Source organism: Sphaerodactylus townsendi, linkage group LG05 (assembly GCF_021028975.2).
Source record: "Sphaerodactylus townsendi isolate TG3544 linkage group LG05, MPM_Stown_v2.3, whole genome shotgun sequence".
NCBI lineage: Eukaryota > Metazoa > Chordata > Lepidosauria > Squamata > Sphaerodactylidae > Sphaerodactylus > Sphaerodactylus townsendi.
The window spans coordinates 9,614,442-9,640,380 of record NC_059429.1 but is presented as its reverse complement, the minus strand read 5'-3'; the positions used below and the strand labels follow the sequence as shown (position 1 = coordinate 9,640,380).

Genomic DNA, 25,939 nt, shown 5'->3' with positions numbered 1-25,939 from the left:
TCGTGGGAGCGGTTTTCCACGCCTACCCCTCAAGATAAAGCCGGGAAGGGCGTTACTACGGAGACCCTAAAGCTCGGGGCACAGTGCATGGCTTCTTTCTCCCCTTTTCCGCCTAATAACAACCCTGCAAGGTAGGCCAGACTGCAAGGGAGCGACTGGCCTAAAGTTTAACCAGCATGCATTATGGCTGAGGGAGCGATTGAACTCAGGTTATCTCCTAACCTATTATGCTAACTCGGGGGGGGGGGGGGGTTCATGGATCACGATTCCCATCAGCCCCTGCTTTAAAAGCTATAGATCCACACGCCCTACAGATGGCTGTACCAGAAGTGCATTCTGTACTTCCGGTTCTGGACGTTCTACCGGAAGTACATAATTTTTACTTCCGGCTGAACTGCAACTGTGTGCATTTTCTACCTGGTCTATTGTGCGCAGCTCACGGGATGGGTTAAGGAAAGTCTTTCAGAAGCGGCTTCAACCAAAAGCGAAAACGAAGAACCAACGTTGTCCCTAACGGGCCTTTCTAGACCAGACCCTCTCTATGATCAAGCACCTTCTAGGTCTTATAAACGTCCACCGGGGAGAGCGGCTCCCTCTTGGCAAAAGTGTCAACGCATCACAGAGGCCGGGCAGCCCAGAGCGACGCGCATCCGAGCTTCCGGTCAAGCTGTGGGTGGCATTCCAGGCCTTCCTGTCTCCGTGGCACCGCCTTTCCCCCAGGCGTGGCTTTGGGGCGGGGAGACCAGTTGCCTTTCGGACCGGAGGTGCTTCTCCGTCGCCTTTCTCTCCCCGAACACGGGTCCTTTGAAGGTGTCCCCCCCTCACGCTGAATCGCTCTTTTTTGGGGGGGTTGATTTTTGACCCAGGTTTCTACTTCCGCTGCCTTTAGGTTTCCTTCTTGTTGCAGTTAAGTAAGGTGGATTTGCAGAAGGGCCTTTGATTGGGAGTGGGGGGGGGGGATCAGCAAATAAGAGGAAGGATGGGAATCTCCCCCCCCCCCCCACGCACACACACCTGTCCCTCTTTTGCCGGCTGCTAAAAACAGGGTATGGAAATCCATTGGGGGGGGGGGGGCTCTTAGTTTGCACCCCTTAAGCTGAAGAAACTGAGAAGGGTACAGTTGTTGCACTGAGAAGGGTACATTTGTTGAATGCATCCAATCTTTTCCAGACTGCCTCCCCCGCCCCCCCCCCCCAATTAAAGTTTATTTGAATGCAATAGAGACCACTGTCACTAAATATTAAAAAAATACAAGTGTAGCAAAGACTAAAAATCACATTTCCTTTTCATATTCCCACGTCTCCGGTTTTCTTTTACTGGCCCCAGGCGCTCTGGAGAAGGAGCTCCAGTGGCCCTCTAACCACAGGGTTGTGTGTTTGAGGAGAGGAAGGTCGGCCCTGAAGAATGCTAGTCCTGCTTCTGATCTTATGGACTGTTGCTCCTCAAGGGGGGGGGGGGTGCTGCTCTGATTTGTACCAGCCCCCCACCAGCCCCTTGTCACTCATGCCACTGGGCTGGAGCGAAAAGGTATAAAAGGATGGAATTGCAAAAACAGCCTCAAAGGTCTGAAGTCAGATGTGACCGACCCCCCCCCACCCTCAAAAAAAAAGACTGGAAAAATAAACTGGAAGAGTGACCCATGTAAATGTCCCCCAGCTTTCCCGCAGTGTGCCCACCTGTCATTTTGTACTGAGTTCCCTCCCGTGCCAAAGCAGCATCCATGGGGTGGCCATCAGGTAGGCTGAGGGTGGGGCCCAGGAGTCTACAGATTCCACACTGCACCTAAAAAGCCGAAAAAGTCTTTCCTTCACATTGTGCATGATATGGGAAAGTACTTTTTTTGAGTGTGAAGGTCACAGTTGTTTATAAGCACAGAAATTGAGACAGATGGGAAAAGAGGAAGTGTTGGGAAGAGAAAAAGGGAACTAGACCGACAGTAGCCAGCAACACAGGAAATTGACACACATAGAAATTGCAGAAAGCTTACTTAAATGTTGCTGCGCTAGCTTAATTGCTAACTGCATGTGGAAAGCCCCCGATGTAACAAGGGGAGAGGTGTTAGAAGCAGGTTGGCAGATTGTGAGCCCCGTGTCCAACTAGGGATGGACAAGGGGACAGAGCAGGGGCCTTAAACTGAGCTGTGTTATGCCACAGATCCCAGAGAGCCTTCTCCACGCCTGCAGCCGTGCCTTCAATAAACTGCTTACTGCTGAGCGCCGTGTTCGTGAGTATTTCTGGACAAAAGAATGTTCCACAACGTGCATGCTGAGAAATATTCAGGCCACAATGCCTCCTGTCGGGTGGCCGTTGGTTCCTCAAGCTTTTCTTGGGCAGGGAAGGAGAAAGTAGAGCGAGTGGCCGTTGGGAAATGAGCAGCCTTAACGTTGTGCCGCTGTCCATGCACAACTATTCGCTGCCGCTGAAGAGCCAGCGGCGATGCAGTGGGGAAAGGGTTTTCTAGTGCCCAGCATGCAGTATTGTGCAGCAGGCTCAATGTGGGTTCCCCGCCCCCCAACTGATGGAAGCCAGTCAGCTTGTTAAGTTGGTTAACTGGGAAGGACTGTCAAGTTGAAGCTGATTTGTGGCAACGGCATAAGGATCTTGAGGGGTAGTTTCCTGTTGCTTGCCTCTGCGAACCGTCCTGGGCTTCCTTGTCTAAGTGTTAACCAGGGCCAACCTGGCTTAGGTTTGGGCATAGGTGTCAAATTCGTGCCCCTCCAGATGTTATGGACTACAGTTCCCATCATCCCCTGCCAGCATCATGCTGGCAGGGGATGATGGGAACTGTAGTCCATAACATCTGGAGGGGCGCGAATTTGACACCTGTGGTTTAGGGGATTGGGCTAGCCTAGACCATCAGGGTCAGGGGGAGGAATGTGCTTCTGGAAAGGGATTGTGCCAGCTTGCTTGCTTGCTTGCTTGCGAACAGTTTGTATTCCTCATGGGTGACCATGCCTAGAATGGACTAGAGCCAGCGTGGTGTAGTGGTCAAGAGCAGTAGACTCTTGACTCCCTGCTCCTCCACATGCTGGGTTTTTTCCCCGCTCCTCCACATGAAACCTGCTGGGTGACCTTGGGCCAGCCATAGTTCTTTCAGAATTCTCTCAGCCCCACCTATTATTATTATGATGGTAGATTTCACAGCTGCCAGATCTTTAGCTGGTTGTTGGCCTTCAAGACAATTCGAGCCTCACCAGAGACCCAGGACGTTGTAATGAATCGGCGTAGTATTCGTGCGGATCCCAGCAGGGCTGCCTTCTGAATTTGACAGATGTTGATTTTTGTCAATTCGAAGATGTTTCAAGTGCTGCCCTAGTGTTTTTTGGATTATTGTTATTATTGTTGTTATTATTAAACTTTAATAGACCGCCCTACTGCCAGAGGACACAGGGCAGTGTTCAATAAAACCAACGACAAGCAGAGATACAACATAATGTAGACAATATAAACAATATAAATCAAAAGAGTGCAGTAAAATCCATGTAAAATCAGTAGCAACATTGTAACTTGCAGTAAAACCCTTTTTGAGATGGCGTCCAAACCCCAACTCCCTGCTCTCGTAACCCCGGCCGGAGATCAGCAGATCGCTGCAGATGGTATGCATGGATGGTACGCGGGGCATCAAGAGGGGGTGGCAGATCTGCGGCCGGCCTCCCCAAAGGCCCAGTGAAACAGCTCAGTTTTACAGGCCCTGCGGAACTAACCAAGGTCCCGCAGGGCCCTAACAGCTGGAGGAAGACCGTTCCACCAGGTGGGGGCTAGGGTATAGCCGCATCATTGCGGGACCAGGGGCCCCAAGTAAGTTTGCCGCTGCAGATCGCAGAGGCCGAACTGGGACATGTGGGGTAAGGCAGTCTCAGAAGGTGTCTGTTGTGGAGAGAGGAAGGGAAAAGGAGTTTATAAGCCACTTCGAGTCTCTTATAGGAGCGTGCACCATCTACAGCAGGGGTCCCCAAACTTTTTAAACCGGGGGCCAGTTCACTGTCCCTCAGACTGTTGGAGGGCCGGACCAAAAAAAAACTATGAACAAATTCCTATGCACAAATGATTGTAAAATGTTTGATTTCACCTTTCAGCCTTTCTGTCATGGTCTATTTTTAGAACAGTGACCAAAGTATGTCAAGTACAGGGCGCGCTCCAAATATTTTCAGAGAGGCTGTGGAATACCTTACCCTGTAAAAAAAAAGCAGAACTTTCCCAATGAAGCATTCCATCTAACCCAGGATCAGGTATCTTCCTGGGTTCTTTCCCCCTAGCAGCCAGCGTGATTAAGCCAGCCTGGCTGATGCCAATGGGAGTGGCCGAGAACAAAGCCTGAGAGCAACACATGGAGTAGCTGAGAGGAGGGCGGAGCAGGTGTTGCCACATGTAAGGTTTCCAACTCTGGGTCAGAAAATTCATGGAGATTTGGGGGTGCCATCATGTAACTGCAATCAACAGCCGTTGGGGCCGGTTCCTCCTCTCCCTCGAGTCCCCACTGCACATGAATGGAGCCATCGCCGCCATGCCTGGCGGGCCGGATAAATGCCTTCAGTTTGGGGACCCCTGATCTACAGCATTGCTGGTACTGCAGTCCATCAGCACTGCTTGGGCAGGGAAGGATTGGACGCATAGATAAGTGCTTGTTCTGACATTTAAGGCCGTTGAGCGATCTTGGCCCTAGATGCCTATGGGACCGCCTCTCCCCTTATTGCCCCTCTGGATCCCCCCGCTCATCGGGGGGGGGGGAATTTACTGGTGGTTCCTGGTCTGAAACACTACTAGGCCCTGGCCCCCACCTGGTGGAATGAGCTCCCAGCTGAGATCAGGACCCTGCGGGACATCGGTGAGAGTTCCGCAGGGCCTGCAACACTGAGCTCTTCCGCCAGGCTTTTCTATCGTGCCAGCCGGCCTGACAGGGACATCGCTGCCTCCCATAGGTGTCTGGTGAGGGTTTTATCGCCATCTGTCTTTTTTATTGCTTACTGAGAATGTTTTAAATGATACATGCTATATGATTATTGTATGGTTTTACTGATGGGAAGGGCAGGAGATGATTAGATAGATAGATAGATAGATAGATAGATAGATAGACAGACAGACAGACAGACAGACAGACAGACAGACAGACAGACAGACAGACAGACAGATAGATAGATAGATAGATAGATAGATAGATAGATAGATAGATAGATAGATAGATAGATAGATAGATAGATAGATAGATAGATAGATAGCATGGCCAACTGCTGACTGGGGCCGATGGGAATTGTAGCCCATGAACATCTGGAGTGCCATAGGTTGGTCACCCCTGGGCTATACCATGCTGGCTGGAGTTTTGACCTTATAAATAATATTCCCCTCCGGTCCCCAGAGAAAAAGTCTCCTGCCAGATAATGTGCCTTCAATTCAATTTTATGTAAATGCTGCTATGGAAATCTAAGGGTTTTAATGTTAATGTTTATATTTATTGTTTTATCAGCCTTGTTTATGGGCACTGTACACTGCTCAGAGCCCTATGGGGGTTGAGCGGTTAATGAAGTATAATGATAAATAAATAAATGAAAATAAGGCAGGGTATAAATCCAAACTCCTCTTCTACTTTTTCTTCATCCTTCTTTATGTCAAGCATGAAGTTTCCTTTTCCAGGTGGAACATGGATGCTGGACAGATCCCTGCCAAGGCCCGGAAGAAGGTTTCCAAGGCACCAAAACAGCAGCAGTCCCAGGTTTCCCGCAGCGACCCAGACGTGTTCCACTGCGACACATGTGGGAAGGACATCAAGTACCAGTCGAATTTCCGGGAGCACCAGCGCATCCACACCGGGGAGCGGCCCTACCAGTGCAAACGATGCTGCAAGACGTTCACCCGCTGCGCCGACCTCATTAAGCACCGCCTGGTGCACTCGGCCCGCCGGCCGCACCGCTGCGCGGTCTGCGGGAAGCGCTTCAAATTGCAGGCCGACCTGGACAAGCACAGCAAGGTGCACTCCGACGACGCCCCCTTCCCCTGCCACCTGTGCCCCAAGCGCTTCAAGCGGACTTCGTGCCTCGTGAAGCACCTGCGCATCCACACGCAGGAGAAGCCTTTTGCGTGCACGCACTGCGACCGGCGCTTCAAGTGGGAAACCTCGGCCAAGGAGCACGACGAGAGTCCACAGGGAGGCGGCCCACGTCACGGCCAGTGCTCCAAAACGTTCACCCACCGGTCCACCTTCCTCCAGCACCAGCGGACCCATCAGAAGTATCCAGCCTTCAGCTGCAAGTTTTGCTCCAAGGACTTCAACCACAAGTCAAACCTCTTGAAACACACGCGAACTATGCATGGCTAGGGCAGGAGAGACAGGCCAAGGGGGTGGGGTGGGGGCTGGCCAGTCCTAAGGAGACAATGCTGGGGAGTGGGGGGAAATTAGGACTAATAAAAGGAAACATTTCTTCACGCAACGTGTGATTGGTGTTTGGAATATGCTGCCACAGAAGGTGGTGATGGCTACTAACTTGGATAGCTTTAAAAAGGGGCTTGGACAGATTGATGGAGGAGAAGTCAGTCTATGCCTACCAATCTTGATCTGAGATTGCAAAGGCCTTAGCAGACTAGGTACTTGGGAGCAGCAGCAGCAGAAGGCCATTGAAGTTGTTACGTACGACGCAACGAAGAGACGAGACGCAGTGATATCAGGGTCCGGTGGAGAGAAGCCAGTGGTGATACAGCGTGATCGATGGATCTGGCTCATCTGCCGAGCTGGGGTCCCTGGCACCTTTTATTAAGGGTTTTGGGAAGGCGGGAGAATGTTGCACAATACATGACTCATAGGGGCTGCGTACGTGCAGGAGGAAACGTTCCTGTCTGGGCCTAATCCATACCTGGGGGTATGTACCTTTTGTCCCTTTGTCCAGGGCATCTTGTGACCCATGAGTCATGGGGGTCTTGTGCGCCCAGAAGGCAACAGATGGCGCAGGCATTCCTGTGCTCTGTCTGAGGCTCTGCTGGGTTCGCTGGCTCACCCCTACAGGCCATTGCTTTCACATCCTGCAGGTGAGCTCCCAAAGGCACCTGGTGGGCCTCTGCAAATAGCAGAGTGCTGGACTAGATGGATTCTGGTCTGATCCAGCAGGCTCTTTCTTATGTTTTTAGCTTTAGAATTCTGACACGGCATAGTTGGGGGCAACCATGGCAATGACTTGGTTCTTGGGGCTAGTCACCCATTCTTAGCCTATACTCTGTTCCACAGAAAGATAATAGTGCAGTCAGTTGAGGTGCAGCTGTTGAGAAAATAGTATACTTCTGCATTAGAATATAGTCCCAAATGAATATGAGATTTATCAGCCATTTTTATGCACTGCCTTTATTTATTTATTTATTTTTATTATTTGAATTTATAAACCACCCAATCCCCAGGGGGCTCTGGGCGGTGTACAACATTATATACACAATATATAACAAGGGTCACAATGGTGACCAAATACACTAAAAACGATTAAAACCATTAAAACCATTTAAGCAGCGGACAAAAACAGTAACAACAATAATGATGATGGCGTCCTGTAACCCAATTCCTTTAAACCGCCCCAAAAAGGAGGGAGCGGCCGGACTCTTCCTTGAAAATAACAATAAATATACAAAAATAAATTCTAAAATAGAGAGCAAAAAGCCAAGGAGCAAAGCAAAGGAAGGGTGGGGGGAGGGAGGGGGCGCACCTCAGCGACTGGACACTCCAAAAGCCCGGCGGAACAACTCAGTCTTACAGGCCCTGCGGAATTCACCAAGGTCCCGCAGGGCCTGGACAGCTGGAGGGAGAGTGTTCCACCAGGCCGGGGCCAGGGCCGTAAAGGTCCTGGCGATAATGGAAAACCAACGCATCATTGAGGGGCCAGGAACCACCAGCAAATTAGAATATAGTCCCAAATGAATATGAGATTTATCAGCCATTTTTTATGCACTGCCTTTATCAAAACCATTATTTTGTGCATTATTGAACATGGTACTTTGATACAAGAGCATTTATAGTTCATCAGAGGATAGTGTACCTCTTCAGGTAATGATGACCAATAAAATCGAGGATGCAAGAATCTCATAAATCAGCTGGGGAGAAAGGGCCAGACAGAAATATACATCCAAAAAAAAATTCAGGTTTAGTTTCAAGAAGCTTTTACCTACTGTGGGCTTACTGGGCACTAGCTATATAGAACTGAGCTAACATGCTGTCAAAAAGGATGATTTATTATAATGCAAATAGTCAAACCATACGTCGAACCGATCTGAGTTTGGTAAGCCTGTCTTTTCTGTCTCACGCAAATGTACAAAAAGATCACCACGCACAAGCAGTCAACGTAGCGTTGTCGCAGCCGTTGGAAAGGATTGCTCTTGTCTGTACAAAAATATAAATGGCCTGCTGGCTCAGGCGAACACCTTAGCCAGCGCTTTGCTCTATCCCAGGGGTCTGCAACCTGTGGCTCTCCAGATGTTCATGGATTACAATTCCCATCAGCCCTACTCTATCCTGTCCCTGGGAAAGCTGACTATCAGGAGATGCTGTTCCCCAGGCCCCTCCCCATATTGTACACTCCTGCAGTCTGGCAGAAAGCAGAACACTAAAAACAGAGAGGCCACCATCCTTAGCCTCTGCCGTTTGCGCCGAGGGGCCCTCGCGTCCCCATAGCCCAGTGGTGGCGAACCTTTGGCACTCCAGATGTTATGGACTACAATTCCCATCAGCCCCTGCCAGCCCGGCCAACTGGCCATGCTGGCAGGGGCTGATGAAATTAACAATCCTGCTTATCTGGAGATACTGGAACTACCACCACCCATTTCCTCGCCTTTACAAAAGCCACACGTTTTTACAGCCGTGCTTCTCTTTGTTTGGGCTCAGTCAGTTAATAGTTCCATTTCAATTAGTGAGCCCAAGTCCTGCTTTTCTTAGAGCCTCTCTAGGTTACAAATGTGTTCCCAGTCATGGCTTTCCTCAACAGTTACTGTGAATGTTATTTTGGGGCAGGCCTTGGCAATTCTTTGCTGAGAATTCTTCAGAGTCCCACGTGAAATACGGCTCCCTTCGGTACAGGAATGGCTGTTGACCCCGTTTAAGTCTGCAGCGCGGACACACTGAGAGATAATTTCTGTCTCTTGGCTCTGCAAAGTTCGTGATTTGTTCCGCCTCATCATTTCCTTTGCCCCTTTGCCATCTTTCCCTATGTAAAATACTGGAGGGGAAACCAGCTCGGGTCGAGTCTGTGTGGCATCACCCGGACTGGACCTTGGGGCAGACATCTGGTGTCCGACTAAACAAGCCTTCCAAAACAGGCGAGAGGAGCCAGCGTGGTGTAGCGGTTAAGAGCAGGTGCACTCTCATCTGGAGAACCAGGTTTGATTCCCTGGTCTGCCACTTGAGCTGTAGAGGCTTATCTGGTGAACCAGATTAGCCTGTGCACTCCGGCACATGCCAGCTGAGTGGCCTTGGGCTAGTCACAGTTCTTTGGAGCTCTCTCAGCCCCACCCACCTCACAAGGTGTTTGTTGGGGGGGGGGGGGAAGGAATTTGTAAGCCCCTTTGAGTCTCCATGCAGGAAAGAGGGGATATAAATCCAAACTCTTCTTCTTCTAAAGGGGGACTTGCATAAGACTGTTGTTCAGAGTCTGAAATTACCACACTGCACCACTGAAGAGGTTGGATCTACAGATGGGTGAACAGCACCCCCCCCCCCCTCCACTGAAGGATCTCTGTTCCACCAGCACGATCCAGCGAAATGTAGAAGGGCCTTGTTCAAGTCTTTCAGGGTAGCCTAGCCTTCGGAACAGGTGCGCCTTTCCTTGAAAGCTCCCTTGGGCCAGCGAGAACCATGTCGTTTTCCATGGCAAAGTCTCCAGTGCAGGGACTACAGCTCCCGCGATGGAATTGCATCGCACTAGCTGCTGCGGTGTTGCCACAGACGCCGGAACACGTAGCTGGCCACAAACAGCCCCAAAACGGAGCCTGCTGCCCCAATCGTGACGACGGCGTTCGTGCTCAACGGAGCTGGGCAGAGAGACAAACAAACAAGAGAAGCACAATTAACCTCTTGGCTGCCTGAACTCCACAATTCCTTGCACAAACCAAGCAGTCCCGTGCTCGGGGCCTCCCCTGCAGGAACATGCTGAAGCAGTGCGGGAGAGACCCCAACACAGCATTTTACCCCCTTTGAAACATGTCAGGTGGAAATATCACCAATAATGAAATGAGGAAACTCTGTAGTTTGGAGAGGAGACGTCTGAGGGGGGATATGACTGAAGTCCAGAGGTGGGATCCAGCAGGTTCTCACAGGTACCCCGAGAGTAGGTTACTAATTATTTGTGTGTGCCGAGAGGGGGTTACTAATTGATTATTTTGCCACGTGATTTTTGCCTTAGTTACGCCCCTCCTCTCAGCAGTAGCGCGCAGAACTTGAAGCAGTCTAGCAGGAGGTGCACCGGCGTGCGTGGCAGCCTGCACCAGCGTGCATTCGTTTCCGCCAAGGACCGTGGCGGCTTCGTCCTTGCCACAGCAAGGGAATGCCGCCCCTGAATGCCCGGCCATGCCCCCGTCTTGCCCCACCCAGCCCCATTGGCGCTACGCCACTGTTTGAATCCCACCACCATGGGAACCTGTTACTAAAATTTTTGGATCCCACCACTGCTGAAGTCTATAAAATTATGCATTGGGTAGAAAAAGTTGACAGAGAGACATTTTTCTCTCTTTCACACAATACTAGAACCAGGGGGCATTGTCATTGAAAATGCTGGGGAAAAGAAGTAGGACTAATAAAAGGAAACACTTCTTCACGCAACGTGTGATTGGTGTTTGGAATATGCTGCCTCAGGAGGTGGTGATGGCCACTCACCTGGATAGCTTTAAAAGGGGCTTGGACAGATTTATGGAGGAGAAGTCGATCTATGGCTACCAATCTTGATCCTCCTTGATCTGAGATTGCAAATGCCTGAGCAGACCAGGTGCTCGGGGGCAGCAGCAGCAGAAGGCCATTGCTTTCACATGCTGCACGGGAGCTCCCAAAGGCACCTGGTGGGCCACTGCAAGTAGCAGAGTGCTGGACTAGATGGACTCTGGTCTGATCCAGCTGGCTCGTTCTTATGGGGATTCTGGGTTGTAGACAACCCTCCAGCACTGGCCCATTGCTCCCATAGAGGCTTCCTAGCAGTGTGGGGAGGCTAAACATGCAAAAATCCCCAAAGCACCCTTGTTGCCCAGACAGCAAGGTCCCGCGCTGATCGGACCGGACAGAAATGGTGAGCAGGGCAAGTTACTCACCCGCACTGACAATGACGACATGGGTGCTGGCCATCCGGGGCTGGCTTGTCATTGTGACGCATTGGTAGACCCCCTGGTGCTCCAAGCCGATGCTGTCAACCATCAGAGAGGACCGGCCCTCTGTTTTTTCCTGGTGGTACTGGGACTGAGCCACGGGAGTTTCCACCCACCAGACTTGGATGTCTTTGTGACACTCCGCTGCGTGGCACGTGATACGGAGCGTCCCCCCCACGGTCCCCTGGGGAGGGAAATGTGTGATCACGGGCCTGCAGGGGTCTTCCGGGGTGGGAGACGGATGCCCGTTTGCAGCAGCCGTGCTCTTGGTGAGAAGGCCCTTTGTGGTAGAAACAAGCTCTGTGGCGAGTGGCCCGTCCGTTGCAGGGAGGGTTTTTGAAGTGACCCCCAAGTTAGCCAAGGTTTTGAGACTGGCATTAGCCAGTCCTGCGGAGACCTTTCCAGAAGTACTGGGAACTCCAGCTAGGGGCTTTGAAGAGAGTGTCGACGTTCTTCCGGATGGGATCCACGCCGTCGAAAGAGATCCGGTGGTAGGGTTCGTCCCCGCAGTGGGGTTTGTCAGAGATTCCACTGTGGGAGCGGCTGTGGTCGTACCGACAGGCCTCGAGATGGTGGGGCGTTTGGTGGAACGGAAGGGTGGAGGGCTTCCAGTGGTGGCCTCAAGAGAATTCCCATCAGTGGCAGCGAGATGTGGCTGTAGAGTCCCCAAATCGCTTGCCGTTACAGCCGTTCGGGAAGAGGCGGTTTCTGTGGTTAGGGACAAAGTACAATTAAGATTCCTTTCCTGAGGTGAATACGAAACTATACTTATCAGAATGTTACACACTGATTCAAATGGTCTCTGGCCCTTTCTAGCAAAAGATCCTTATAAGCCTAGGTGGGCTCAAGAGATGGAGAAGTGCCTTAATCAATGTGGCCTTCCATATAACATCCCTATGATCAAAAATTGGGATCATTTTAAAAGTGAAATTACCCAAAGAGTCAAAGATGTATCACGACAGTCTGATCTGGCAAGATATTCAGATTTTCCTCTATGCCAGGGGTAGGGAACCTGCGGCTCTCCAGATGTTCAGGAACTACAATTCCCATCAGCCCCTACCAGCATGGCCAATTGGCCATGCTGACAGAGGCTGATGGGAATTGTAGTTCCTGAACATCTGGAGAGCCGCAGGTTTCCTACCCCTGCTCTATGCTATACACAGAAATATATCACTGCCCCTGCTCCTTATTTAACTTATCTGGATAACAAAGATCTAAGGAGAGCTTTTACTCTTGCAAGAAGTGCACATTTGCCTTCTGCTGTCTTAGAAGGGAAATATCAAAAGATACCTCATGCTGCAAGGTTATGTTCTTGCTCTCTGAATTCTGTAGAAACTATAGAGCCTATGTTATTAAAATGTCCCCTTTATGAGGAGGCAAGGAAAAAATGCCTGCCACATCTACTGCACAAGATGACATATTGTTCTGATAAAGTTTGTTGTGAAAAACTATTACAAGATAAGAAGGAGAATATTACTAAATGGGTAGCAAAATTCTGTCTATTCATTATGAAAAAGAAAAAAATGATCTGAATATGGTATCCCCCTTAGATATTTTTGTTTTGTTTAGTGTTTTTAAGCTGTTTGGTGTGATTACAAAGTATAATGATATATAGATGGATAGTGCTGGAATACGGGAGAGAGATCTGCATTCTTGTTTTGTTGTAGATATTTTGGAGATTTGTAATATATCTGGTCATTGACTGTAAATAAAATCTTCTTATCAGAATGGAGGCAGCGGAAACCTCATGAAGCAGGAAAGAGGGCAATGAGGGTAGGAAGCTTGGATAGGGGAGGACAAATTCCAGGGGTACAAGGCAGGAAGGTGGTATAAACAAGGTAAGGATTAAAGTTGTACTGAACCAGCTATAAAGTAGTCTTTTAACTTGTATGGGATGAAATGTATCAGTACCCTGAGGAACGACTCTTGGACGGTTGTCCCCTTCTCCACCGGCAGTAAAACAGTCCTTTTGCTACCTCTCCGACTCTTTTGGCTGTTTTGGGGTTAAAACATCCCCAACACTATGGGTGCAGTGGCGTAGCGCCAAGGGGACAGGAGGGGGTGCACAACACACCGGGCGCACACAGGTGTGGGGACGTTCTGGGGTGGGCAAGGGTGTGGCAGGGGTGCAGGGTGCATGCATGCCCCAGGAGCAGTTTCCCCTCGCTCCGGCTCTGCATGGGTGGCTGTTTCCTGTTTCTCTGCAAAGCAAACATTTGGCATCTTGAAATATATCATTAGGAGGAGGAACCAAAATGGAGACTGGAAGCACATCATAATATGCGCTTGCCTGCTTCTCGTGTACAGGGGCATTGGAAAGCCAGGCTTAATTCACTCCAGCTCCTTCCTAAACTGTGGGAAGGTATCACTGACTGGCGTGTTGAAGAGAGGAGGGTTACTCTCTTTTCTGAGGAGGTATTTTCTTCTCTCCAAAGCACTGAAATTGCATAGGGACATACCAGAGACGCCTGTAAAATGACATCAAGGTTTGTTGGGCTGTTTATTTTATTCTACGTTATCTACTAATTAGAATTTTTTCCTGTGTTGCTTCTGGAGATTCTCAATTTTATGTTATTTATCAAAGAGGGGTGAATTTATAAGAGATGCTCCAGCTTTTTATTTTCGTTTCATTGCAACAGTGCACTGAATGTGAATTCGGACTTGATTTTTCCCTTTCGACCTTTCTCCCTTTCATTATAGAGGATTTAATTAAACCTAAGATTGGAGACTCTGCAGTATTTAACCTTTGACTGTCCATGATGAGTTTAAGCCAAGTACGAAGTTTTCTTTAAACACTAATTAAATCAGCAATGTTGGATATATAAAAGCGACAACTAAATCAATTGAACTAACTTGTCATTGTGACCCACCATCATGACAGAAAGGCTAAAAAATATGTCGGAACTAATTCATAAAGATCAGACTGGATTTGTGCCTTGAAGATAGATGAAAGACAATATTAAATACATAATGAATACAATAAAGTATGTGACAAGGAAAAGAGAGAAAACTGCATTTATTTTTTAGACACAGAAAAAAGCTTTTGACAACATAGTTTAGTTGTCTCTAATGACAACAAAGTGCTCCAAAATATGAACTGTGAAGCAGAATTTTTGAATTGGGTCCAAAGTATTTATACTAAAGTAAGAATTCTAGTAAACGTGACTGTGGCAGAGAAGACTGAGATAGCAACACAGCAACGTTGCCAAATAGAATCTACTTTATTTATTCTAGGAATGAAGATATTAGCTGTAAAAATGAGGCAAGATAAGAGGGTTTGCGGAACAAAAATGGATAAGAATACAAAATGAAAAGCTACGCAGACAACGTTGTAATATCAGTAACTAAACCAAAGTTTCTTTGATTTACACCATGAAATATATATAGATATGGAGACTTCTCTGAATATAAATTGATAAAATTATGCATGGGGTAGAAAATGTTGACAGAGAGACATTTTTCTCTCTTTCTCACAATACTAGAACCAGGGGGCAGACATTGAAAATGCTGGGGGGAAGAATTAGGACTAATACAAGGAAACACTTCTGCACACAACGTGTGATTGGTGTTTGGAATATGCTGCCACAGGAGGTGGTGACGGCCACTAACCTGGATAGCTTTAAAAAGGGCTTGGACAGATTTATGGAGGAGAAGTTGATCTATGGCTACCAATCTTGATCCTCCTTGATCTCAGATTGCAAATGCCTTAGCAGACCAGGTGCTCGGGAGCAGCAGCAGCAGCAGCAGCAGCAGGCCACTGCTTTCACATTCTGCAGGTGAGCTCCCAAAGGCACCTGGTGGGCCACTGCGAGTAGTTACATTAATGAATATCCATTGGTTCTGTACATTAATGAATATCCAATGGTTCTTGTACTGTCAAACGGTGACAAGATTAAAAGAACAGTTAGTTTCAAAGGGAGGAAGGAAAATTATCTCTGGATAGTTAATAGCCATGAATGCTGGACATCTGTTAGGAAAATTTGACAAAATTCTATTGCAATATTGCAAAACCTCCAAGGAAGTAGTCTCCACCACACTCCGAGGCGGTCGGTTCCACTGTCGAACAGCCCTTACTGTCGGGGAGGTTACATCTGCTTGGGAGTGGATTTTCTTTTCCAGGAGGTGTGGCTCTTCTACTATTTGGGGTGAGGGGATCCGGTAGACTCAAAGGAGCAGCAGTGGAGTAGGAGGTTAAGAGCTCGTGTATCTAATCTGGAGGAACCGGGTTTGATTCCCAGCTCTGCCGCCTGAGCTGTGGAGGCTTATCTGGGGGATTCAGATTAGCCTGTCCACTCCCACACACGCCAGCTGGGTGACCTTGGGCGAGTCACAGCTTCTCGGAGCTCTCTCAGCCCCACCTACCTCACAGGGTGTTTGTTGTGAGGGGGGAGGGGCAGGGAGATTGTAAGCCCCTTTGAGTCTCCTGCAGGAGAGAAAGGGGGGATATAAATCCAAACTCCTCCTCTTCTTCTTCTTCAATGGCCCTTTCCACATTCTGAGCCCACCTAACACCTGGCTTGTGGGAACTGGGCAAACGGGTCATTTGCACACAGCTCTTACCTTGGGCCCGAACCGTTACGGTCCTGCTTCGCCGCAACAGACGCTGCCCGATCTGTAGCTCCGCCTCGCACCGGTAGGTTGTGTGTTCTGCAGCCATAGGGGTCTCCAACTGGGAACTAAATGTACACAGCTCAGATTCCTCCGTATCCTCTTCCACGAGACTCTGTACCCGGTCGTCTCCCTGGAACCAGCTGAGTGTAAAAGTGTCAGGAGGGAACACGTGACTCATCACACAGAAGAACTGGGCAGGCTGCCTGGCCGTTGGCGCCGTGGGCTGGGAGTCCAATTGTAGGGTGTCTGGAAAAGCTGGAACGAGAATCACAAGGGTGGGAGGGGGTAGAACTGAATCCAAAGCATCCTTCTCCTAGTGCCATGCTCCAAGGCAAGCCACTGTGTGGTACCCGGTTCCTCCTGGGGATGACAGAGAGCAGCAGAGGCGTAGTGGTTAAGAGCTCGTGTATCTAATCTGGAGGAACCGGGTTTGATTCCCTGCTCTGCCGCTTGAGCTGCGGAGGCTTATCTGGGGAATTCAGATTAGCCTGTGCACTCCGACACACGCCAGCTGGGTGACCTTGGGCTAGTCACAGTTCTTCGGAGCTCTCTCAGCCCCACCTACCTCACAGGGTGTTTGTTGTGAGGGGGGAAGGGCAAGGAGATTGTCAGCCCCTTTGAGTCTCCTTACAGGAGAGAAAGGAGGGATATAAATCCAAACTCTTCTTCTTCTTCCCCCAGCGATCGTGAACCCGTAACTGTAGGGACCTGCAGAGCTATCTGAGGTTGTATCTGCTCAACTCTCTGATAATGAAGTTAATGGGGGTGTGCAGTATTGGGCCCTGTGATTGGCAGATAATGAAGTTAATGGGGGGGGGGTAGTATTGGACCCTGTGACTGGCCTGTGTATTGGCCAGGCATGGGTGGAATGCTGGGAGCCTAGCTTGCTGCCCAAGCCTGGTCAACACGGCTGGACCGACTTTGCTTTGAGATGGAAAGCCAGCCTGCATTTGGGTCACGCTCCCTGCCCGGTTCTGATCTGGGCTTTTGCCTAGAGCAGTGATGGCGAACCTTTTCGAGACCGAGTGCCCAAATTGCAACCCAAAACCCACTTATTTATCGCAAAGTGCCAACACGGCAATTTAACCTGAACACAGAGGTTTTAGTTTAGAAAAAACAGTTGACTCAGAGGTGCGCGTTACTCGGGAGTAAGCTTGGTGAAGCAACTGTGCAACACTTTGAATGGGTGAATCACGACCCTAGGAGGGTATACTCAGAAGCAAGCCCCATTACCAGCAACCAAGTTTACTCCCAGGTAAAGGATTGTGCTCAGGCCAGCCTAGAGATGTGTGTGTGTGTGTGTGGGGTGATTCCCCCCCGATGAACTCTGTGCACGTGTGCCCACAGAAAGGGCTCTGAGTGCCACCTCTGGCACCCGTGCCATAGGTTCGCCACCACTGGCCTAGAGGCTGCTAGGCAGGCTTCCGTCTGTCCGTCCTTCCTAGCTTTAGGGCCAGCCCGAAGCTGTGATGGTAAGTAGCTTAGCCTCGCCCCAGGGCGAGCCTCTATTGGGGTTCATTGGCAGGCAATAGGGTTACCAAATTCCAGGTGGCGCCTGGACATCTCCTGCTATTAAAATTGATCCTCAGACCACAGAGATCACTTCCCCTAAGGAAAATGGCTGCTTTGGAGGTGGGACTCTGGCATTATTCTCCATTGGAGTCCCTCCCCAGGTGCCACCCCCCCCCCCACACACACACTAACCTTGTGGTATTTCCCAGCCCCAAACTGGCAACCTAAGCAGGCTACGCTGCACAGCTTTGGAACTGTAAATTCCTGTCAACGAGCCAAAACGCACCAGGCAAAAACATTTATTGTTTATTGTTTACTGTGGCTGTTTATTTGACCTGCCGATTTTCGACACATCGACACTGACAGTTGGAAAGAAAACTTTTAAAATCATATGAACCCTGGGACCAGAGGTGGGATCCAGCAGGTTCTCACCAGTTCCCCAGAGTGGGTTACTACTTATTTGTGTGTGCTGAGAGGGGGTTACTAATTGGGTCCGCTTTTCCATCTCCACGCCCCCCCGCCTCCCCGAGAGGCATCCTGCCTTTGAACGTGAAGGTTCCATATAGCCATTGCGACTAATAATGTCACTCCCTGAACTGGGTTAATCCCTTTCAGGTACTGCAATTCATGGATTCTCAGCCTTTCGTACCTTTTATCTCACCCGTCTCTATCCAAGAGCCTGTGTGTTTCACCATTGCTGGGTTCAGATTTGCGAGTTGGGGCATTTTCTATAATGTGATGATGATTTAGAAATGACCTGGTGCAAAACAATGTCTTGGGGTCATGGTGGGGTGGCTGCCCATGGAGGGGGGGGGGCATCCAACTCAGGTTTTGCCGAAGGCTCAGGTTTGGCTAGGTACGCCTCTGCCCCCTTTGCTGGGGCGGGGGGGGGGGGGCTGGCGAGGGAACCTGTTACTAAAATTTTTGGATCCCACCACTGCCCGGGACCCTTGCCTCATTGACTAATTGTTCCTCCCAAGCGAACCTTCGGTGAAGCTTGGTACTGTGGTGACGATACGGAATGTTCACAGGTATTCTGCCAGCCTCAGAATGTCCGCAAACATTCTTAAGAACATAAGAACTAGCCTGCTGGATCAGACCAGAGTCCATCTAGTCCAGCTCTCTGCTACTCGCAGTGGCCCACCAGGTGCCTTGGGGAGCTCACATGCAGGATGTGAAAGCAATGGCCTTCTGCTGCTGCTGCTGCTGCTCCCGAGCACCTGGTCTGCTAAGGCATTTGCAATCTGAGATCAAGGAGGATCAAGATTGGTAGCCATAGATTGACTTCTCCTCCATAAATCTGTCCAAGCCCTTTTTAAAGCTATCCAGGTTAGTGGCCATCACCACCTCCGGCGGCAGCATATTCCAAACACCAATCGCACGTTGCGTGAAGAAGTGTTTCCTTTTATTAGTCCTAATTCTCCCCCCCCCCAGCATTTTCAATGTATGCCCCCTGGTTCTAGTATTGTGAGAAAGAGAGAAAAATTTCTCTCTGTCAACATTTTCTACCCCATGCATGATTTTATAGACTTCAATCATATCCCCCCTCAGACGTCTCCTCTCCAGACTAAAGAGTCCCAAACGCTGCAGCCTCTCCTTATAAGGAAGGTGCTCCAATCCTTCTTGCTGTCAGCAAAGGAATGTGTGGGTCGGGCAGCTTCTATAATCCATGCCAACACCATCAATTCAGCCAACTTACAATACACTTGCAATTCCACTGTCTTCTGGAAGGACTTCCCTTGGCATTGGCCCGTGCAGATCTTCGTGCCGCCCATCCTCACCGTCGCGTTGGTCACGGTCAGGGTGCTGGATGTGTGGTTGGAAACGATGTTCCCCTGGTCTGTGTCCAAGCCCTCCCACTGGACTTCACCTTCCGGGCAGTCCAAGGAGCAGTGCAGATGAATGGAGCCCCCGACTTCCACCAGCGGCTCCTGGGGATGAATGTCCAAAGGCAGCCTGGCTCGTGGTGGCAGCGCTGTTGGAAGTAGAAGAAGAAGAAGAGTTTGGATTTATATCCCCCTTTCTCTCCTGTAGGAGGCTCAAAGGGGCTTACAATCTCCTTGCCCTTCCCCCCTCACAACAAACACCTTGTGAGGCAGGTGGGGCTGAGAGAGCTCCAAGAAGCTGTGACTAGCCCAAGGTCACCCAGTTGGCGTGTGTTGGAATGTACAAGCGAATCTGAATTCCCCTGATAAGCCTCCACAGCTCAGGCGGCAGAGCAGGGAATCAAACCAGTTCCTCCAGATTAGATACACGAGCTCTTAACCTCCTACGCCACTGCTGCGTAGAAGGTAGAAGGAAGGGAGATCCATATGAGAGCAAGAGACCCCACAGCTTCCTGCCCCACTTCTGCCACGCTCCAAGGCAAGTCACTGTCCTCGTAGTCTTTCCGTCATCCCGCCTTAGCATACCCTGAAGAGGGGCATCTGCTCACACGCCCACAAACACCGGAATTAGCATACGCTGGAACCAAATCCAGCTTCCATCTATCTATCTATATAAAAATCTATCAGTGCATTTTCCTGCTGACAGGCAATCTCCCAAACTACTGGACCGATTGCTTTGAAATTTTCACACAACGTCGCATTCGCGTGCGGCCAGGTTTCCATACTGTTTCCACACCTCCTGTTGTGTACATGTCACATCTGTGCCAGTTATTATGTACATGCTACACTTGAGACAGTTGGAACCACAGTTCTGTTCCGCAACAGCGCCATCTGCTGGCTGTCAACGCAACACCCTCTGATACAAGGGAAACAACCATGCCTTCCTTGAAAACCACTGCCATCTGGAGTGAAAGGGATGGGGCCCGCCATCTGCACATGGCCCACCCACCCTAGCAGAGGAAGGGGAAGGTGAGGGAGGGTCCAGGGATTTGCTGGACCAAACGCTCTGAAATTTGAACACAACGTAGCTCATGCCTCCTAGTGTGTTTTAAGCTAGATAATTCACCTGCAAGGGAAGGGAGTGAAAGGGACAGGACCAGCCACCTGCACATGGCCCACCCACCCTAGCAGAGGAAGGGGAACGTTAGGGAGGGACCAGCTGGGTTGCCATGCAAGGGAACGGGAGAGAGGGAGGGGAGCGAGGGGCCCCTTGCCCCTCCCCTCCCTTGCAATCATTGTGCAATGACACATGTTCGAACCGTTCGCTTCCCCTTTTCTTTCTTTTCCACTTCACCAGACTCAGCCACAGCAACGCGTGGCCGGGCCCGCTAGTTATATATATATTTTAAAAGCAAGTTTCTAGTTCTTTTTTTTGGTATATAAGGTCTTTATTAAATTCTTCAAAAGAACATACAAATAAGACGAGAACACAATAAAAAAGCAAAGATAAAAATCACACTTGACTAATGTTGTACAGATATTTTGACTTCCATCTTCACATCCATCTCAGAGGTGAAGATCTTATATTCTGTCTCTCTTGTCTAATGTATATCATATGTATACAATACCATTGAAAAAGAGGGGGGAAAGGCTTAATCAATATCCACACTTCATTCTAAAACTTGCATCCAGCCGAGAGTGAATCTGAGCCGTAATGCTCTTTCATAAATTCTAACCAGGTAGAAAATTTGCCTGCATCTCCGTTAAAAATAGTCCAACTGGCCCAGCATCCTGTTTCTGACAGCTAAACAACAGCTTGCTCACTCAATCTCCCCTCTGGCACCTGGTATTCAGTGCCATTGAGAATGGAGGTTCTGCTCAGTAGGAAACTAGTAGAACATCCTATGCTGAAGGGTGACCTAGAAGAAGACGAGTTTGGATTCATACCCTTCTTTCTCTCCTGTAAGGAGACTCAAAGTGGTTCACCGACTCCTTTTCCCTTCCTCTCCCCACAACAGACACCTTGTGAAGTAGGTGGGGCTGGGAGAGTTCTGAGAGAACTGTGACTAGCCCAAGGTCACCCGGCAGGCTTCATGTGGAGGATCGGGGACACGGATCCACTTCGCCAGATAAGAGTCTGCCGCTCACGTGGACGAGCGGGGAATCAAACCCAGGTCTCCAGATGAGAGTCAGCAGTGGCGTAGGAGGTGAAGAGCTCGTGTATCTAATCTGGAGGAACCGGGTTCGATTCCCCGCTCTGCCTCCTGAGCTGTGGAGGCTTATCTGGGGAATTCAGATTAGCCTGTGCACTCCCACACACGCCAGCTGGGTGACCTTGGGCTAGTCACAGCTTCTCGGAGCTCTCTCAGCCCCACCTCCCTCACAGGGTGTTTGTTGTGAGGAGGGAAGGGCAAGGAGATTGTCAGCCCCTTTGAGTCTCCTTACAGGAGAGAAAGGGGGGATATAAATCCAAACTCTTCTGCTTCTTTACCAACTCCTTTTCCCTTCCTCTCCCCACAACAGACACCTTGTGAGGTAGGTGGGGCTGAGAGAGTCCTGAGAGAACTGTGACTGGCCCAAGGTCACCCGGCAGGCTTCATGTGGAGGATCGGGGACACGGATCCACTTCGCCAGATAAGAGCCTGCCGCTCACGTGGACGAGTGGGGAATCAAACCCAGGTCTCCAGGTGAGAGTCGGCTGCTCTTCACCACTGGCTCCCGACCTGAGGTCAGGGCTGCCGTTTGTGGCAATGAGTCCCACAGAGCAAACCCGCCTCCTGGGATCTCTCTTAGACCATCCCCTGCTGCTATGAGCTGGCTTTCCGTGTGCTCTTAGGCAGAGGATATCCAGGAAAAAAACCCCGAGAGAAACAATTGCTTTGTGCGCTGGGCTGATTTCCCCAAAAAATGGACAACGCAACTTACCACAACTGTTCCAGATAACGCTGAGCAGGAGTCCAAGAGAGAGGCAGCCCATTTCTTTTCCTCCTGGATGTATCTTCTCTTGCGCAGAGCTGTTTTCTAAAGGAGGGGCTGATAACTTTGTAATGTGGGTCTCTTCCTTCCTTCCTTTCTTCCTTCTTTCAGGGCAAGGACTTCAAGAGAGGCTGAGCTGATGTTGATTCCTGCTCTGGTCCCAAATCACAGATGCCGAACCTCTTAAATCTGAACTAGGAGCCGCCTTCGCCCCCCCGTCCCCACCCCCCCTCCCATTGACAACGCCTGCCCCCTTCTGTAGCCAACATGATGCACGTGTTCTTTTGGCTTTTCCTTTTTCCCCAGAAGAGGGGATTTTTTAATTGAGAAAAAACCCCAGAAACACCAATTAACCCTTGAATAACCTTGATCAAACTCCCGGGCTTCAACAAAACAAAACATATTATTTTCAGATTGGAATGACAGGCTACTGTTTCTATACAGAAGAAGAAGAAGCAAAAAGAATAATTCATCACGTTTCTTATTCTGCCTTCCTTCCAAGAGCTCCGCACAGCAAACATGCTCCTCTTAATCCCATTTTGCACTCACAACAGCCCTGTAGTGTAGGTTGGGCCGAAAGAACACACCAGTGGATTCATACCAAGCTGGGTTTCTTTCAATGCTCACCATAAACATTACCTCAGAAATCCTAAGAACAATCATTTTCAAAATCTGTGCCAAGATAAATGAGTTTTGAACATGTTAGTCCTACAAAATCTCTTCTCCAGCAGGAAATTCTCTTGTTCAGTCACTTATAATAAATAAAGGCATGCTGGAAGGGGCTGATGGGAATTGTAGTCCATAACATCTTGAGTGCCAAAGGTTCGCCACCACTGGCCTAAGGTCTCAGGGAGGAGTGGAGAATTGAACCTGGTTCTTCAGATTAGAGTCCACTGCTCTTAAGCACTACACCACACCATCTCTCCGCAGTCGTTTCTTATATGTACTGTTGACAGTGTGGGATGTTTTGGTTTCTCATCCCAATTCAGAGTGTGGCTACCTGTAAGCAGTGGTGTAGCACTCAGGGGACGTGGGGCATCTTGCCCCGGGCGCGCGCAGGTGTGGGGGCATGGCGGAGGCGTTCCGGTGTGTTCCAATGTGGGGGCAGGCGGGGGCGGGCAGGGGTGCAGGGACACACATGACTCGGGCGCAGTTCCCCCTCGCTTAGCCCTGCCTGTAAGCCAGTTTTAACTGGCGACTAATTTAAAGACCTGCATTTGCAAACCACACGCTCTAGCAATGGGCCACAAGCAGAGGTGGGATCCAGCAGGTTCTCACCAGTTCCCGAGAGTGGGTTACTAATTATTTGTGTGTGCCGAGAGGGGGTGACTAATCGGGTCCACTTTTCCATTAGAAATTCCATTAGGTCCAAAAATCATCAAGTCCTGTTGTTTCCTATGTGGCTGGTTAGCGAAGGTAGAAAACGGGATAATTCTCCCTGTTGGGCTGTTTTAAAAACATGTTTTAGAACTATGGTAAAGTTCCTTGTTTAAGGAAAGTATCCTTCTTTTGATTTCTAGAAACAAAATTAAGTCTTTGAAAGTATTAAGTATTGGACAGGCAGTCAATTAGAGGAGAAGCAGTTGTTTCTGTTGGCAGCAGACGATAGGACTTGCTATAATGAGTTTAAATTATGGACAGAAAGATACCAGCTGGAAATTAGGAACTTTTTTTTTACAGTAAGAGTTTTTTTACAGTAACAGAGAAATTATTAATGCCCCGCCCCTGGAATGCCTGGCCACGCCCCCGTCATGCCCCGCCCAGCCCCATTGGCGCCACGCCAGTGTTTGAATCCCACCACCATGGGAACCGGTTACTAAAATTTTTGGATCCCACCACTGGCCACAAGGCCTGCCCAGATAACTTATTGTTATGTCAGCTGCTAAGGTTTGCAATAATGCAGCAGGCAGCAAATATCTGCATCATTCACGCCCTTGGCCCTCCTTCCTGTTAGGGACCAGACACCTATCCTTGCTACACAAGCAGACAGCAGGTAGCACGTCCACTTCAACTGCCTGGAATCCTGTTCCCTGCCTCTGGCCTCGATGCATTGGCCTTGGACAGCCGCTTGGGGCTGCAGATCTCCCACGACAGCCCCTAGGAATGCAAGACAACCTTCGGTCCTGGCACAGGGAATTCCCTGTCCTGTGTTTTTTTGGAGACTTGTTCCTGACCCCTGCCTTTGGCACGCTGCCCTTGCATCCCGGATTCCTAGGGGAAATCAGCTCTGCTTCCGGCAAAGACATTTGTGAAGGGAGACCCTGGAACGCTGGGAAATGCTTTAGCAAATAGAAAGTGGGGGGGGGGGGGGGGCGGGGGAGAATCACCACAATTATCCAAGCCTCTATCAGAGGCATCTTTGGGTGGAAAATCCCCTACTTGACAGTCCCACCCACACCTTTGGCCTGGCTTTGCCCTACAATGCTGGAATCGAAAGAACTGCTAATTCATCAGGAGTGAGCAGCTACTCAGGGTTTTCCCTGAGACAATTAGGCAGCAAATTGTAATTAGTCCGATGGCAAATTGGAGCCAAGGTCCTTTCTGTTCTGGCGAGACAACAGGGAAGAGCCAGCAAGAAAGGGGTTTAGCACCTGCGGTGCCAAGTGTCTCTACAGGAACAGCAGTTCCCATTTCAAATTCACAACACCCTGGTAAGGTTGGCTAGCACTATTATCTGCAATATGTGGGAAATCCAAACTTACTGGGGTATTGGAAATTGGAGGGTGGGGACAGGCCAGAAACCGGTGAGTGATCAGAAAAGAGGAGTGCAAAGTGACTTGGGAAAGAATTTAATGACAGGGCAGTTTTTTGAGGAGGGAGAATCGGTGCAGGGCTGGGACGGGAGGCTTAGAGGTCGATTCCGCACTTGTGTTATCGACCTAAGTTCGAGCTGCGTTCGACCTAAGTGCTCCGCACAACCACTGGGATTGAAGTGGTTTTGTACCAGCTTCAGCCTGTGTAACGGTCAAATTTCTGACTCCAGTTGGGAACTACTACTTTTTCAGGGAGCCACACTCGAACTCAGCTCGATTCCAGTAAAGTGCGGAATCTCTGGTGCCAGGAGTCCCCCATTCAGCCAATCACAGCTGAGTGTTTCAGGCATGCGTAGAGCTGGCCAATCAAAAAACGCCACCTTCGTCCCTCCATTCCTGTGGCAGTTTTTTTAATAACGTGTGTGGGGATAGACGGAACATGGCCGTAGAACAGTAGCCAATCGGAACGGAGCGGCGAAGAGGCACAGGATGATTCCGCCCTCCGAGCTGGGATCAAGCTGGTTGCAGTGGGGAACAACAATGGCTTCGACCCAGATCTGTATCCTTTTCAGGGAACTGGGTCGAACCTATTTTACTCATGTGCGGAATCGCCCAGAAAGTAGAAGAGTGAGAGGAGATAGCTGTTGAGAAGGGACGTCACACTTCCCCTCAATAGTCAAAGTACTCAATGAACATCATCCTACCAAGTGCTGGACCATGGTCAGAGTGCCAAAATTAGGTGTGGAAAGAACAGAGGCATAGCTGCAATGGGGATATTCGGGCACTTCCATTGCAGTCACGTGGGGCATGTTGGGCTGTTTCGGGGGTGGGGCGGGGGCACGGGGGTAGTTCATGCGCCGGGCACAGTTCCCCCTTTCTTCGTCACCGGGAAAGAATATAAGAAGAGCCCTGCTGGGTCAGATACGTGGTCCATCTAGTCCAGCATCCTGT

General features: G+C 49.7%; 2 protein-coding genes across 6 annotated transcripts; one reads left to right on the top strand and one right to left on the bottom strand.

The window, feature by feature from the left end:
* The first annotated feature begins 24 nt into the window (after positions 1 to 24).
* LOC125433651 (zinc finger protein 70-like) lies at positions 25 to 6,395 on the top strand. Of its 5 annotated transcripts, XM_048498350.1 has the most exons (3): positions 279 to 906; positions 2,155 to 2,224; positions 5,629 to 6,394. In XM_048498350.1, exon 3 carries the CDS (start codon positions 5,636 to 5,638, stop codon positions 6,308 to 6,310), a length of 675 nt encoding a protein of 224 aa, XP_048354307.1. In that variant the 5' UTR covers positions 279 to 906; positions 2,155 to 2,224; positions 5,629 to 5,635; the 3' UTR covers positions 6,311 to 6,394. The 5 variants fall into 5 exon arrangements, with proteins under 5 accessions (XP_048354309.1, XP_048354304.1, XP_048354307.1 ...); XM_048498352.1 differs by lacking the exons at positions 279 to 906; positions 2,155 to 2,224 and adding an exon at positions 25 to 131 and having other exon boundaries at positions 5,609 to 6,394; XM_048498347.1 differs by lacking the exons at positions 279 to 906; positions 2,155 to 2,224 and adding an exon at positions 169 to 209 and having other exon boundaries at positions 5,629 to 6,395.
* A 3,485-nt stretch (positions 6,396 to 9,880) lies between these two features.
* MADCAM1 (mucosal vascular addressin cell adhesion molecule 1) lies at positions 9,881 to 23,375 on the bottom strand. Its single transcript, XM_048497762.1, has 5 exons — positions 23,280 to 23,375; positions 19,133 to 19,364; positions 15,871 to 16,176; positions 11,257 to 12,018; positions 9,881 to 9,990 (listed from the first exon to the last, which is right to left on the bottom strand). Exons 1-5 carry the CDS (start codon positions 23,373 to 23,375, stop codon positions 9,881 to 9,883), a joined length of 1,506 nt encoding a protein of 501 aa, XP_048353719.1.
* Positions 23,376 to 25,939: the final 2,564 nt, after the last annotated feature.